General features: G+C 32.4%; 2 protein-coding genes across 2 annotated transcripts in view; both read right to left on the bottom strand.

Moving 5' to 3' along the window:
• The window catches only part of LOC140449445 (vasoactive intestinal polypeptide receptor 2-like), a 482,093-nt gene that overhangs the window by 145,032 nt on the left and 321,130 nt on the right, over positions 1-15,931 (bottom strand). The window contains exon 2 of the mRNA XM_072542619.1: positions 14,771-14,871. The gene's annotated coding sequence lies outside the window, so the exon portion shown is untranslated. The remainder of the gene's footprint in view (positions 1-14,770; positions 14,872-15,931) is intronic.
• Positions 454-7,127, bottom strand: LOC140450115 (cilia- and flagella-associated protein 298). Its single transcript, XM_072543548.1, has 4 exons — positions 6,867-7,127; positions 5,131-5,365; positions 899-1,106; positions 454-789 (listed from the first exon to the last, which is right to left on the bottom strand). The coding sequence occupies exons 1-4, from the start codon at positions 7,020-7,022 to the stop codon at positions 516-518; spliced, it is 873 nt and encodes a 290-aa protein (XP_072399649.1). The 5' UTR covers positions 7,023-7,127; the 3' UTR covers positions 454-515.

Genomic DNA, 15,931 nt, shown 5'->3' with positions numbered 1-15,931 from the left:
TTCTTCTTTTTCTGTGTCTGTTTTATCTTCAGTGGGGCATGTGCGTGTATAAGACTGTAGTTAAAGAATGTTCCACGTATTCTTAGAACACATAGATATATTCAATACATATATACATATATTTTACATCAGCGATAGAATAGAAATAGTATATCATATTATATTGTTTTCTTGTAAACATACTGTGACATTTTTGTGACTTTTTAATGTTTGTATAAATTTAGAAAAAACTCTTAATGTGTTTTATACTGTATTTTTATTGTAATTTTTAAATGTATGTTCTAACACCTAAACCTATGCATTTGACATTGTTTGACATCTTTATATGACTTTGCAATCATTAGAACTAAAGAAGTGCAGGAATACTGCACGAAACGTTTTCTATTAAAAGATTGAAATAGTTTTTTTTGGTTTTTTCGTTTTTTATTTCTCCTGTGTAATAAAAGAAAAACATTTAATTTTAAATCTCGTGGTTTATTCAAGAAAAAATATAAAATATACAACTAGACATACAATTACGGTCGCCATGAAATATTATTCAAACCATGAAAAGTCCTTTTCATCATCTGACCATCGGCCCATTCTGAATTCATATAATTATCATCGTCGTCCTTATCCAATTTCTTTAATTCCTCTTGCCTCTTGTACGCATGATACATCAGTTGTTTTCGTTCTTCTTCGGTCATAACAGGTTCCCTACCTGGAGGCCCAGAGCCACGTTTTGAAATTTTCATAACCACTTTCGATTTTTCTATCTTTCCCACATAATCTCCAACAGTTTTGTTGTCCCTTGAAGAAATATAGAACTACATTAAGCTTGTTTTAGTTAAAAAATGTTAAAAATGCTTTCAAATTTGAATTAAACAAAAAGTATTTATATAAAAATAGGTAATAGTACCTATACATTTCTTTCCCACAGAACCATATTTGCGCAGTAGTAGGATCAATGACGTCTAATGAGGCTTGAGTTCCAGAAAGGTCTTCAATATTTTCAAACTCCATACGTATGACATCGTGAGGGGGTAGTTTCATGGGGTAAACAATGGTGACCGCTCCTTTAAGAAGATTTATGGCTTCCTGAACTGTTTTCATTGTGAGGCACTTTCCTAAAAAGCGTTATGACAATAAGACAATACGATAATATTTTATAATTTGATCTGTTATTAGTTTCTTTGGATTTAGGACCTGGAAGATATAAACCATACAACACATTCATTCAAATTGTCTTAGTAATTATTTAATTTAAAAAAAAATGTTCAACTAACATGAAACTAACTTTAACATGGCCGACCCTGGCACCCGGGCAACGCTCGCTGCGGGGCGGCGAAATTTACGCAGAAATATAAATATCAAAAAAATAAAATCAAAACGTCAAGCAAACAAAGTGCAAAAAAATACCTGGCCAAATAGTTGCTATTAAGAAGGTAGCTCGGCCTTTCCCTGTGCTATATAATATACATTAGTATAATAAAAACAATACTACCAAAATTGTGCGTAGCTGGCGCTGACCGATGCTATTACATGCAACGGCGGCGGCGTTAGAGAATTTCTCGATATTTTCGGGATTTCCCGAAACTCTCGGGGAATTAATATTTCGGGCCGCAATCTATAAGTGTTTTCTGTGTTTTCTTTCATGCGAGTAAGTTTTACCTAAAGATAGTTGCGAATTTAATGACAAGTTGCCTATTAGTGTGATTTTTTTAAAATTCATTTCTGTTATACATTATATGATTACTGTTATCGGTGTATTTATTGTGAGTGGTAAGTTTATTCCAAATAGCTTTTTATTACCTATATATAATATACAATGTTAAAGTTGTAACAAATATTTTGCCTACCACATAGGGTGTTACTATGGGGGTTGAAAATTGGAGACAGAAATTATTGGGGCAGAGATAGGGCAAGTAAAATAAACAAAACTTATGCGAACGGCGCTGAGCCGAACAAAAACAATTTAAATTGTTATGAAAGCAATTATTATTAAAAGTGTTTATTCTTCCTTTAAAAGTTCAAACAAAAAAAGTTGCCTGGATTGCACTAAAGTTACTTTAGTAACTTTACAAAATTTTATGGGGTTAGAAACTGGAATTTAAACTCTCTCCCACTTGAACAAAAAACTGCATCTCACACTGCGAATTATGTTCTGAAACGGCTTCTTAATTAGGACAAAGCAAATTTGAGGTTGACATTGGCACACTGGACACAAATCTTGGACTCAGCTTCTTAAAAAACAGGAATGGGTACAACTGGACACAATGGCAACATGTGGTTATCCATCAAAGTTGTTGTAGACGCCGTTTTACAAATATCTCATATGAGAGACGGCTTACAACAAAAAACAGTGATTACTCGCTTAGAATTGACACATTACATTGAGTAAAAATCACTTTTTTTCACAAATTTGCCGGTTTTTTCCGACTAAACTAAATACGTCTAAAGAGCCTAAAGCAAGGCTGCTGCATAGCACCTACACTCTTCAAAATATATCTAAATGAGGCACTCTCAGTGTGGAGAAGAAAGTGCTGCAATATGGGCATCCCAATCGGAGATGATAGATTGTACACGATACACTTCGCTGACGACCAAGCCATTCTAGCTAAAGACGAGAGTGATGTAGGCTACATGCTTAGAAAACTGGAAGATGAGTATACCAAATGGGGCCTCACAATTAATATACAAAAAACTGAGTACTTAGTTGTAGGAGAAAAACCAGAAAGCCTACAAATCGAAATGGGAACTATAAAACCAACAGACAATTTCAAATACTTGGGAGTCCAAATAACATCAAAAGCAGGAAGTAGCGAAGAAATACACTCCAGGATTGGCCAAGCAAGATCAGCCACCAGACAGCTACACGGAATGTTATGGAATAAAAAATAACAAAAGGAAATAAAAGAAGAATCTATAAAACAATAATAGAAAGTATTGGGCTGTACGGCGCCGAACTCTGGGAAATAAACCAAAGAAACAAATCAAAAATTAAGGCCATGGAAATGAACTACTGGAGACGATGTTGCCAGCTCACTAGACTTGACAGGGTGAGAAATGAAGATATTCGGAGAGAAATGGAAATCGATCTAGACATAATAGACACAATCGAAGTCAAAAGACTTAACTGGTATGGACACCTTCAGAGAATGCCTGAAAATAGATGGCCAAAAAAATAGAAGAATGGAGTCCGCCAACTAGAAGAAAACGAGGTAGACCAAGACGATCCTGGAGAGACGATGTCGACGATGCAATGACCGCCAGAGATTTAACAACTGAAGATTGCTTCGACAGAAAACGCTGGAAATTAGGATGCGAGAAGCGGCGCCAGCTGTAGAAGACTCGCTTGTTATATATATATATATATATATATATATATATATATATATATATATATATATATATATATATATATATATATATATATATATATACTAAATACGTCTGCTTACGACGGCAAACATTTCAAACCTCCTCCGTAACTACACATACTGCACAATTAACTACCACTACACACTAGATTTCCATGAAAAGGGACAAAGAACGAGAAAATATTACACATTCGACGTAAAATTTGGACTAACCTGAAACTAACCGCTCTTAACAATGACCTCAGCGTGAGTGTCGCAATTATCTTTCCAGCAAAACCTTCTCAGCGATCTAAATGTTCTAAATGAAATAAATCTAAATATTTTTCAAATATCCTTGATTGCACATCTGACATTAGTCATCAAGAACAAATCACAATTGTTGTTAGATTTGTTTTTGTTGATGATTTTTCTAAAACTGTAGAAGTTCGAGAACATTTTTTAGGATTCTGCGAAGTTAGCAACACTACTGGTCAAGGTCTAACTGATTTCATATTTAATTTTTTAAAGGAATTTCATATTAATATTGCCGATATGCGAGGCCAGGGTTATGACAATGGTGCCTATATAAAAGGCAAACACAATGTCCTACAAAAAAAAATCTTAAATATTTATCCAAGGGCCTTTTTTGTCCCTTTGTCCCGAGTAAAGACTCTTAGGTATGAACTGGAAAAAGTTTATGATGCACTGTTCGCCCTTTATAACGATACTTCTAGAGGTATTCAGCCCTATTCTGTAACTACAAATCGAATAGAAATGATTCAAATCGAATAGAGGTCAGCAAGTGGGATCGGAATTTGTAGGAATCGGTATTCTGTAACTCATCTCGACCTCTACCATCGGAATGTTGTGTAGAAACTGATTTCGACTAGACAAGCTCTGTCGAGATCAAATTTCGACATCGAAATTGGTCTTGACGCTTGCGCATTGGTATTATTATTGTTTTGACATTTATTTGTTGATTTGTTAATATAAATTAGCGGCTGATTAATTTTTGTAGCTGCTTAATTTTTTAGTCTGTGGTGTTATTTATTTAGATAAAGTTTATTAAATAATTTAACTGCTCAGCAGATGTCTTTTTCTTTGGTGTTCCGCTTGCCATTTTGTATTCTTGTAAAGAACTTTTCAAACTTGGGTATGTATTGTGAACTTAACCAAAACAAATCAAAACTACTTGACGACAAGCTTGAAATATAATCTTCTTTTTTGATGAATTTTTCACGCGCACTAGCCTTGCCAGAAACATAACGTCACAGAAGACTTATTTCACTTTCAGTGCGGGGTTGCCACCAACTTCTGAGCGCGTAAAGTAGAAGTTGGCATTTTCGATTTACACCGATTACTATGTTAGTTACAGAATGCCAATCCAAACACGAAAACGACGAAATAGATATGCAACATTCCGATTTCGAGTAATTACGATTCGACTTGGTCATTTCTATTCGATTTCTTAAAAGTTAGCGAATAGATCTGAATGACACAAGGAATACTACAGCTTCCCTGAATATTAAAATAAAATCACTTAAATTTATATATTCCTTAGTTGTTTGGTACATTATTTTATTAAAAATAAATGTAGTTAGCACTATTATGCAAAAATCTGACGTTATTTTACCAGAAGTTGTACAAATGTTGAATGAATTAAAATATTTTCTGCATTTCCTGCAAATCATACAGTTCGACCAAGAAGAAAAATTCTCAAAGATACATTCAATATCACGATATAGATATAATAGACCTACACCTACTATAATATAGTAGTAAAGTATATTACCTTGTAACAAAAGATTCTTTGAAATCATTTCTTTTGCTTCGGTCACAGCTTTCAATAAAACTTCTTGCATATTTTTCTTTGGTCGTTTTCCATTTCTCCTTCCTATGGGGTCTTTGTTATATTCGAAACCACCACTTGGTATACACTTTTCGCCCCATGTATCTACTAGTTTTAATTCCTGTACTTGGTCCTCATTTAGTCCCAGAATATCTGGAGGATATAAAGTACCGTATTTCTGAAAGAGTGCATAATAGAAACTTATGTATAGGAGATTAAGATCAATATTCTTAACACTACTTTACAATCACACTTTTAACTCACATGTACGTGTCTCGACAAAGAAGTTTATAAGATAAAAACTGTTTTAATAAAAAGTGGTAGATGTTATAGATAAAACTTATAAGTAGGTATACAGATAAACAGATGGAACAATATTGCATAAATTGGAGAAATAAACGAAGTGAGATACATTACAGAAGAGTAAGAGAACAAGAAATAATCTAAAACGCAAAAGAATAACTCTAACAAAGTTCATACAAATTGCAAAAGCATGGAGTAGAAAGGCGAAGGAAAGAGTTGAAAAGTTCCGAAAACGCAACAGTGGAAAAATAACAGATGAAAAAGGCAATCTTGCCATGACCAAAGATGATAAAAAGAAAGTAAGTATGGAAAGAATACTTGAAGAAACTTTTCCACGACCTTAGAACAATACAAGAACTCACTATTAACAAAAATTTAGGTCTCAACATCCTACCAGAAGAAATAATGGCAGTCGTCAAATGGAAAGGCACCGGGACTTGATGAAATTCCTGCAGAACTGCTGAAGCTATTAGATGCAGAACAAATAAAAATAATACCTAAAATATTTAATGAAATATACAAGGCAGGAAAAATACCAGTAGAGTGGCTCAAATCAGAGTTCGTACCATTGCCCAAAAAACCAGGAGCAGAAGTTTGTGAAGACTATAGGATCATAAGCCTAGTGAGCCATCTGCTGAAGCTGTTTTAAAAAGTCATCCACAAAAAAATTTACCGGAAATGCGAGGAACAAATTGCGCCTAATCAGTTTGGGTTTGTGAACCCCGTTGTACGAGGGAAGCTCTATTTAGCTTGCAGATATTGTTTCAGAAATGTAGAGACGTCAGATGTGATGTTTTTGCATGCTCGATTGACTAAAAGAAGGCTTTCGATAGTGTCAGGCACGAACAAATGATGTTCCGAAAGAGGACAGAGATTGGCGGAATAGACCCAAAAATAATAGCTAACCTGTATTGGAATCAATCAGCGGTGCTCCGAATAGATGGAGAGTATGCAGATCACGTCAAAATCTTAAGGGGAGTGAGATGGGGGTGCATAATTTCACCACTGATATTCAATCTGTGCTCGGAGCACATTTTTAAAGAGGCTATAAAAGATATTGATAAAGTATCTCAATAAATGGAGTCAAGCTCAATCACCTACGGTATGCAGATGATATAATAGTGTTTTCCAATACCACAAAAACTTAATGAACAAATCAACGAAAACAAATAGAACATATTGACTGTATATAAACATCAGCAAAACTAAACTAATGTCTCATAATTGATTTAATTGACCATTAATATTAAATGAAAAATAAATTAAGTAGAGTATCCTATTGAAAAACATTTATAGAACTAGAAAAACTTTAAACAGAAAACATATTATTGGGAAATAAAAATGATTTAATTAATATAATTATTGATATTATTTACCGATAATTCCTCCATTTCACTACAAATTCTCTCCACCTTTAATCTTCCATTATATACAGCCACAACAGAAGTAACCAGACTTTCAACAGTTGTGTTTAGGGTTGATTCGTATAGAAACTGACTTTCGTCTTTATGTTTTATATGAATTAAAACCATATTAACAGTTTACAGTTGATTCGTAATTTGCGTTGTGTTTTCCTTTATGTAAGAAAGAGAAGCTTACTACTATATATACTCTGACAAGTATTATGTGACAAATGGTCTCAAGTTTGATCGGTAATTGTTGCTATGGATATTACCACAGCTACAGTTAGATCAATACCTTTACAGTGGGGTTTATTTAACTTTTAATTTTTTCTATGTTAGATAGTTAGATGGTAGTGTGTTTTTAAGCAACGTAGCAACGTACGGTTTTTAAAAGTAGCAGAGAGTTTTAGGAATAGGACATACTATAGACTCCAATACCAATTCTATTCAAGAAACATTCACAGAAGAACTAAAATTATTATATCCTTCTGAGACCTGACCTGATTTTTTTTGTTTTTTTTTTGATTAAATAATAGAATTCGTATGATTTTTCGTATAAAAACACATTCTTATTTTTTGCTAAATGTGAAAAAAAAACATGTCTATTTTATAACAACTTTTATATTGAGAATTGGTGATAACATAACATCGAAGCTTGTTTAGATACCAAAGGAAACAATCTGTTCTAGCAAGCGTCTCAACGGATAAGGGACAACACAAAAACCTGGTTTTATATTATTCACTGCCTTCCCTCGCTCAATCGTTTCCATATCTCTCTATTGTCTCATTCTCCATGGTTTAGGCCTCTCTTACTAATGGCGTCGTTTACTTCATTTCTCCAGGGTTTTCGGGGTCGTCCTCTTTCCCGTGTTTTTGTCTTCATATTTAGGTGTCTATCCCACCATACTGAGTTAAGTTGTCGGATTGCTGTTCTTGTTTGTCCTAATCTTTGTGTAATTTCTTCCTTTATTCTGCAAAGTTTAACATATATAGGTATTCGTTCCGTACCGGTATTCCCATGCCTTCGCATTTTCTTTTCCATGTAGTCAAGGCTTTCTCTAAGTATATTTTGAATAGGGTTAGAGATGTAGAACAACCCTTCAGGAGCCCTTTTGTTGTGGTGAAGTCTCCTATGATTCTAGTTCCTATTTTAATGTACACTTTATTTTCTTTATACAGAGCTTTTGTAGCTTCTATGAGTTTCGTCTGTATTTCTAATTTATACATTGCCTCCCATAGTTCTGAACTTGGTACAGAGTCATGCTCCTTTCTCAGGTCCACAAATGCCAAATGTATATCTCTATTTTTTCTTTTTTCTTTTCCAACAGTTGTTCCAGTGTGTATATGTGATCTATCTTCCTGCTGTGAAGCCTACCTGATCCTCCCCGATTTTGCCTTTTATCGCTTGCTCTATCTTTTCTCGCAGTATCTTCCTATTGATGATATTACGCTTGTTCCTCTGTAGTTTTCGCATCGTTTTCCATCTCCCTTCTTAAATATAGATGTCATATATATGCCTTCTGAAATATCCATTGTACATCATATTATATATATATATATATATATATATATATATACACATATATATATATATATATATATATATATATATATATATATATATATATATACTTTTTTTATGTGTGAATTTCTATAAAATGCAAATTTCTTTTATTATACCCGCCACTGCGACCCTAAAAACAAAGTCCAATTGATGCTTTTTTCCCTAGAGCTCTGTAAAGCTTTTACTTTGTGTTTTAAAGACGTTTTTTTATGTATAAGATGACTTCAGAGCAGCTTTTAACCGTTTATGGATATACATCAGTATTAAACTCAAGGGTGTAGTGCTTATTTAAGCCAAACAATGATTATGAAGTTTATATCTCAAGAGACTACTTCGAGTTAACACTTTAATCATAATGTATTGTTGGAGGAGTTTACACTTTCGAATATTCCGTTTATGAATGTTACAATAAATGTATTTATAGGATAAAACAGTCACAAAGTCAAATAGTTTTTGATTTTAGAGGAGACGACTATCATAGCCTTATCACCGATGATAAGGTGTGGATCAGCTAGTTAAAATGTATAAGAAATGATTCTAGTGCGGATTCTGATTGTTATTTAGTCAATTCAATTTGCAAAAGTTTAAAAAGATTATTGTAAGACCGTTCATTTTTAGTTGGTAGTCAACAAAAAGCAAGAGGAATATATTATACATTTCTAATATATGCAGTGTGAACAACTGCAAGAAATCATCAGGACAGTAGCTGAGAGAAAGAGAGAGAGAAATTTATTGTTTTTCAGTTAGCGCCCTGCCCTCAAAAAAATTCTATTTCTCTATACTATAGTAACATTTAGATAATAAAATCTTCTTGATTGCTCTTCGGAATGCAAAATATTGCTTGAGGATCTTATATCGAGTGGTAGGTAATTAAACACTATCTTACCAGTGCAAATAAATGCTTTTTTAATTAATGTAGAAGAGGGAATTGGAAGTGGAATAACATAATTTAGAAGAGTGTTATAAGGGAAATCAGTCCGAATATTCTCTTTATGTTTTTTAAAAATTAAGCACCCTAATTCAAGGATATACATGCAAGGAAGTATCAAGATACCATGTTTCCGGAACAGAGGCCTGCATGATGTGCCAAACTTGAGTGCTCTCTTTTGTAGCATAAAATTTCTACTGAAATGATGAAGAGAACAGCTACCCCAAAAGGCATTACCGTATCTCAAATTAGATTCAGTCAGGGCCACATAAACACTTTTTGCAATCTTGAAATCGGCGAGCAACTGATTTGACCGCAAAGCAACCCGATGATATCTTTTTGCTTAAACATACAGTGTGTTGCTCAAATTTAAGTTTATTATCAATATAGAGACCTAAAAACTTGTTTACAGTGACAGAACAAATGCCTTTATTGCCCATAGTAATGTTGTTTAGATCATTTTTAAAAGAAATTAATTTGGTTTTTAAAAAATTAAATGTCCAATGATTTACTTTTGCACCACTCTAAGATTTATAGCATATCACTACTAATAATCTTGTTCAGTACCTTAGAGTCCTTGTTTTTCCATAAAATTGTGGTGTCATCAGATACAGACTGGCATCTGTCTTCCAAGTATGAACTGAACCACTTTAGAGCAGTGCCTGTAAAACCATATCTTTCAAGTTTATTAAGAAGTATTTTGTGAAGATGGCATCATATATGTACTTCTTAATGACTGGAAACCGAATTGGAAGGAAGAAAGTAAATTGTGTTTTTATAAGAAAGTCATCATTCGGATTTTTACCAAATTTCCTACAACCTTTGAAAGCGACGGTAACAAAGAGATAGCACGATAATTAACAGGTAAATCGTGGTCACCACCTTTAAACAGAGGAATACCCTTAGCACATTTTAAACAATAGCTAAAGTGACTCGTTGAAAAAGATTTGTTAATTACCTCTGCTAAAATTCTTAGAACATTATCACGAAGAAGAGATAAAACTTTGGATGGGATATCATCCCAGCCTGCAGCCATAGGATTTTTAATGCCTTGTATAATATTTTTTATTTCAGCCGAATTAGTAGGAAGAAAATAAAAGGAATTTGTAATGTTTACTCCATTTTAAAAATGCATTGGATCAGCAGAAGAATTAATTTTTCCATTGAGTTCTGAACCTACCGAGCAGTAATATTTATTCAGCTCACTAGGGTCTAAGACTATATCAGTAGTTTGGGGAACTTTAGCTCTAAGATGTTTAACTATACGCCAAGATTCCTTTTGTTTATTATTGACATTTTCCATTAGATTTAAAATATAGACATTTGGCTAATTTAAGAACCTTTGTATATATGGACCTATATTTATAGAAATATATCAAAAATTCATCATTGCATATTAAATGTTTTTTAATGTAATTTAACGATCTTAAGTTAGAAAAGGGTAGGATTATCTTTTAATACCTGCTTGGTGACGAATTGGGCACCGACCATAGGGGTAAGCTTGGAAGGAAGTAAAATATTTAATGAAGTATTTTAAAGCAAACTTATCACTTATCAGCAATCATCGAAAAAGTTTATCAGTCAAATTAAAAATGATTTATATTATCAAATAAATAAATAAATAAAGCAGAAAAAGATACCACCCAGTTAGTAGTCATTAACGAAGCACAGAACAGTGAAAACCATAATTTTTACACAATTATTCACACAAGTTTCCAAGACTATAACTTTGCGACAGGTTTTTTATAAGTTTTATAAGTTAGACAGACAATGTCGGCTAAATGCAAATTGGCTAAGAGACTATTTCAACCAAGCAGCATGTTTTGAACTGAAATGCGTAAATACATTTAGAAAAAAAAACTAAAACGGGGAAAATTTCATTAAAACAGAGAAAGATAGCTCGGGATATTGTAATAACACGAACTCTAAAGCGTAAGTGATTCTTTTTAGAATAATGAAATCCGAAATGAACATTTCTAGACAAAACAAACAATTTAAAGGACCGCAAAAGGTATCAAGTCACAATGTAAAGTAGGTGAAAATACAGGCAAGGTAAAGGGGAGTTAAATTGTAGAAAAAATAATATCAGACAAAGCAGAAGTATACAGTATGGTGGAAATGAAAGGAATAAATTCGTTATTTCGTAAACCGGAGACTTTAAGGAAAAATCCTGAAACCCGTCGATTTTTATTTTTAAATAAGCTATTCGTAAGAATACATTTTTATTTTTCACGTCGTCTATGTGAGCGTGATGACGTCATTGCTAAATTTTTTAAATATAAAGGGGGGTATTGTACTACATCATTTGAAAGGTCTTTTAAATACCTATTCAGCCATATCAATATGTCTGAGTATTTGATGTTTGTAATTGTTTAAAAAAATTATTAAATATTTATTATTACAATAAATATTTATTAAGTATTGATATGATGTATTATTGATACCCAAAAATAAATTTTATAAAGGCCATCACTGGTAATGAAATGTCTTTTTTATCTACTTTTTACCTTTTTAAAAAAACTAGTTACCTTATCAATATGAACATTGATAGTTGGACATTCAAACTTAATTATCTTTCTGTCAAGTGATTAATAGTATTATTGTAGTAAACGTATTCAAAAAGTCTTTGTATCTTTGAACATGAAGCTAACTGAAACGCAAAGAATTGAAATTCTCATAATGATTGGTTATAGAGATAAAACACGTACGCAGAAAGAAGTATGTGCGTTATTTAATAATAAATACCCCCGTAGAGAACCAATTTCACAATCCACTGTAAGCAAAATTGAGAAAAAATTTAGAGAGACGGGTCATGTTAAAGACCTTCCTAAAGGTAGAAAACCAATATCTAAAAACCAACAAGTAGACGTTCTGTTAGCTTTTCAAGATAATCCTCATAACAGTTCACGGCAAGTAGCATTAGATAATGACATGGACCATTCAACAGTTCTTAAACAGCTAAAGAAGGAAAAGTGGCATCTCTACAAAGTAAGTTTAGTACAAGAACTTATGGAAGATGATTTTGATAGACGAATTGAATTTTGTGACATTATAATGGAACGAAATAACAGAGATCCGATGTTTTTAAAAAAGATTATTTTTTCGATGAAGCTACATTTCTACTAAACGGTCATGTCAATCGTCAAACTTATCGGTACTGGGCTACGGAAAATCTACACTGGATGCAAGAGTACCGTACTCAATACCCAGAGAAAATTAATGTTTGGGTGGGAATAATAGATAATAAGTGTATTGGACCATACTTTTTCGAAGAAAACTTAACAGGTCCTCGATATTTAGAATTTCTTCAAAATTTCTTGCTTCCAGAATTGAACCGGTTGTTCCCAAACAGAAATGATTTATGGCTACAGCAAGATGGTGCGCCTCCACACTATGCTGTCTTGGTACGCAACTACTTAAACAACGTCTTTCCAAATCGGTGGATAGGTCGAAGAGGAACAATAGAATGGCCGCCTAGGTCACCTGATTTGACTCCTCTTGATTTCTTCTTGCTTTTTTTTTGAAAAATAGCTTTGGCAGAGCCAATTAGCCAGACTTGTTTGTGCTTATTGTTAAAATCGGCTGAATTTTAATTATTATTGATTGCAGATTCATAGTCAAAATTTTATTGTTATCAGTTATCAATGTTAGTACCACATATAAATAATATTTTTATATTTTTATGGAATATAAATTTTGTTTTGATCTATTTTTATTTTGTTTTTTATTCTTTTATTATCTTTTTGTTTTTTTGTTTTGTTTTCTTTTTTTTGTGTTGTTGCTTTTTTTGTTTTTGCTTTTTTTGGATTTTTTTGTATGGTTTTGCAAACCATATTAATAGTTTATGCCTATATACTATTTATAACTTGTATTTACATATTTTAACATGTTTGTTTTTATATATTGTTATGTTTACTTATACAGTTCGTTTATATTATTAATTTGTAAATTACATTCTAATATAATATGTGTTAGATCGCCTATTTTGCCACAAGTAAAATTGGGAGTATTTGATAAGCCGATTCCATTCATGTAAGATGGCGTAAGAGCATGATTTGCTCTCAGTTGATTAATGGTCTTTATAAAATGTCGATTAGATTCTGTGTAGAACCATCTTCTTAAGGGTATTCTAGTATTACAATGATAAAAGTTTAAGCCAGTCTTACATTCTCTGTAATGTAAATGCCAATTATTTTTAAGTTTTTGTCTATATAGCATAGTCAAGCATATATGCTGATTTAGCCAAATTGTCAACGATCTCGTTGCCTTTTATTCCTGAATGGCCCTTGATCCATGTAATTATTACATTTAATCCTAGTTGTATAGTTTCATAAAGAATTTTAAGAATTTTCAGTTCAATGTGGTTTATGTGTTTGACTGTTTGAATGTTGTTAAATCTGTCGACCACGCTTTTACTGTCAGTAAATATTACATAGTTGCTAGTAGGATTCAATACTACATACTGAAGAGCAAACATTATTGTCATCATTTTTGCTGTGAATATTGAGCATTCAAGCTATTGGGTAAGCTATACTGGTGATGGTAATTTTTATTTTCGTGGAACATTGCACAGCCCGTTCCATTTGCATCTTTTGACTCATCAGTAAAAATTTACTGATAATTTGTCCATTTTTCTTTAATAATTATATCAAACATATTTGGGAGTAAATGTGAGTTTAAGTAACATATCCTAACCTTTCTAGAAAATAGTGTTTTTGCCATTTCACCTTAGTAGGGCGGCTTTTATAGAGAATATCGTTATATTTTACCGTACTTTCTACCAAAGGTATAGATTTTTTATTATAGTTCTCCAGTACCTATGGGTGAGGTCTACAACTGATAGCTCATTAAGATCTTGAAGGTATTTACAATTTTTGGACATAATTAGGACTGTTAATTTGTCGCTAAGGAATTGGCGGCGTAAATGCAATGGAGGTTCCACCGCTTCATTTTCCATTATTCAATAAAACTTATTCGCGACCATTTTATTTTACAGTTTAGTTGTATTCAGTGTTTCTTGTTTTTCTTTTGTCAAACTATGTATTATCTAATTATTATCTTATTGCTCTGTAATCTGTACTTTTCTATTAATTTATATCCTAATCCACCTTCAATGAAGCCCCCAAACTGAGCAAAATTGTCTTCGTTAAGTCTTAGCGAATGATCAACTTTTTACTCTTTACTACTTATTTTCTCTTTATAAAAAATAATCTTCTCGATATATTAAATTCAAAGTTTTATTAACAAATACCAACTTTAGTATAAAAACTTATTTACAGAAAAAAAAACAAAGCTACACACAAAAACAAAGAACTCTAACCTAACCTATTTCTTTTTACGATTATCTTAACTTACATCTTAATAGATAACGTAAACGGATCTTACCTTTTTGCTGATGGGGTATTCTGGAATAAGGATTAGTTTTGAATGGCGGCTCTAATTGCGGCCTGAAAACTGATAGGTCTCGGTCGGTCGTCGATTACATTCTGAAAATAAGATTCGACGTTACATAATTTGTGGGAGGTTTTCAGTTAACAGCAAAGAAAGAAGATTTACGGACCTGAATATAAAATCTTTGACTTTATAATTGGATTTAGCTGAAAAGTTGTTTAGTTTTTGTGATTTCTTTGGTTTTTTAATCTCAACAATAGCAATGTTAAGATCTAAAGATAAGAGAAATCTAACAACTTTTAACCCCCTATAATGATTCCAATGTGGTAGGCAAAGTAATCGTAACAATAGTCGAATTAATACAAATAAACCAAAACATGGAATGAATTGATAAAGAAAAAAAAAAGAAAAAATAATATTGTTTAAGCGGTTTGAAAAATAATACGGCAATTCAGCTACTTTAAAATAAAAATCAGTTTGATATTAAAATTCATGGCTGGATTTTATAAACATTATATCCACCGCCGGTGTTGTGCCGCTAAAACTATTCATAATTTAAAACGCCATTACCTTATATTTTGCTATAGGAAGGCCATATTTTTCTCATCAACCAAATTGATTCACGCGAAAGAAAAACTTTGGAAAGAAAACTACCGGTTTTGTTTTATCTAGATATCTCATTAAAATTCTTCTTACCGACCTACACGCTGCAATGCTTTTAAAGTTTTAATAGAAAACTTTATCTTTTAATCGTCTTAGAATTTTTCCAATTTATAAAATTTCCTTGAGTAGAATACTTAGAACTAAAGCAAATAATTAGAAAAGAATTAAAATAATACATCAAAAATTTCGATTTCGAAAACGTATTTCATCGAGAAGGATCAAACTTACTACTGGCATTTGCAGACGATATCGATCTAATAGGAAACACACGATTAAGGATGAAGGAAACTATTCAAAGACAATTCAAGTATCTTGGAACAACAATAACTGAAGACAATAACGGATCACAAGAAAAAAACAACAGGATCCAGGCCGGCAACAGATTTCTTTTCTTTTTGCCCTCCAAAACCTTATAAAATCGAAACAACTAACAAGACGTACGAAGATACAGCTCTATAAAACAATCATACGACCCGTTGTGATATATGGAAG

The sequence above is a fragment of the Diabrotica undecimpunctata genome, chromosome 9 (genome assembly GCF_040954645.1).
Source record: "Diabrotica undecimpunctata isolate CICGRU chromosome 9, icDiaUnde3, whole genome shotgun sequence".
In the NCBI taxonomy this organism is placed as follows: Eukaryota; Metazoa; Arthropoda; class Insecta; order Coleoptera; family Chrysomelidae; genus Diabrotica; species Diabrotica undecimpunctata.
This window is presented reverse-complemented; position numbering and strand designations above follow the sequence as displayed.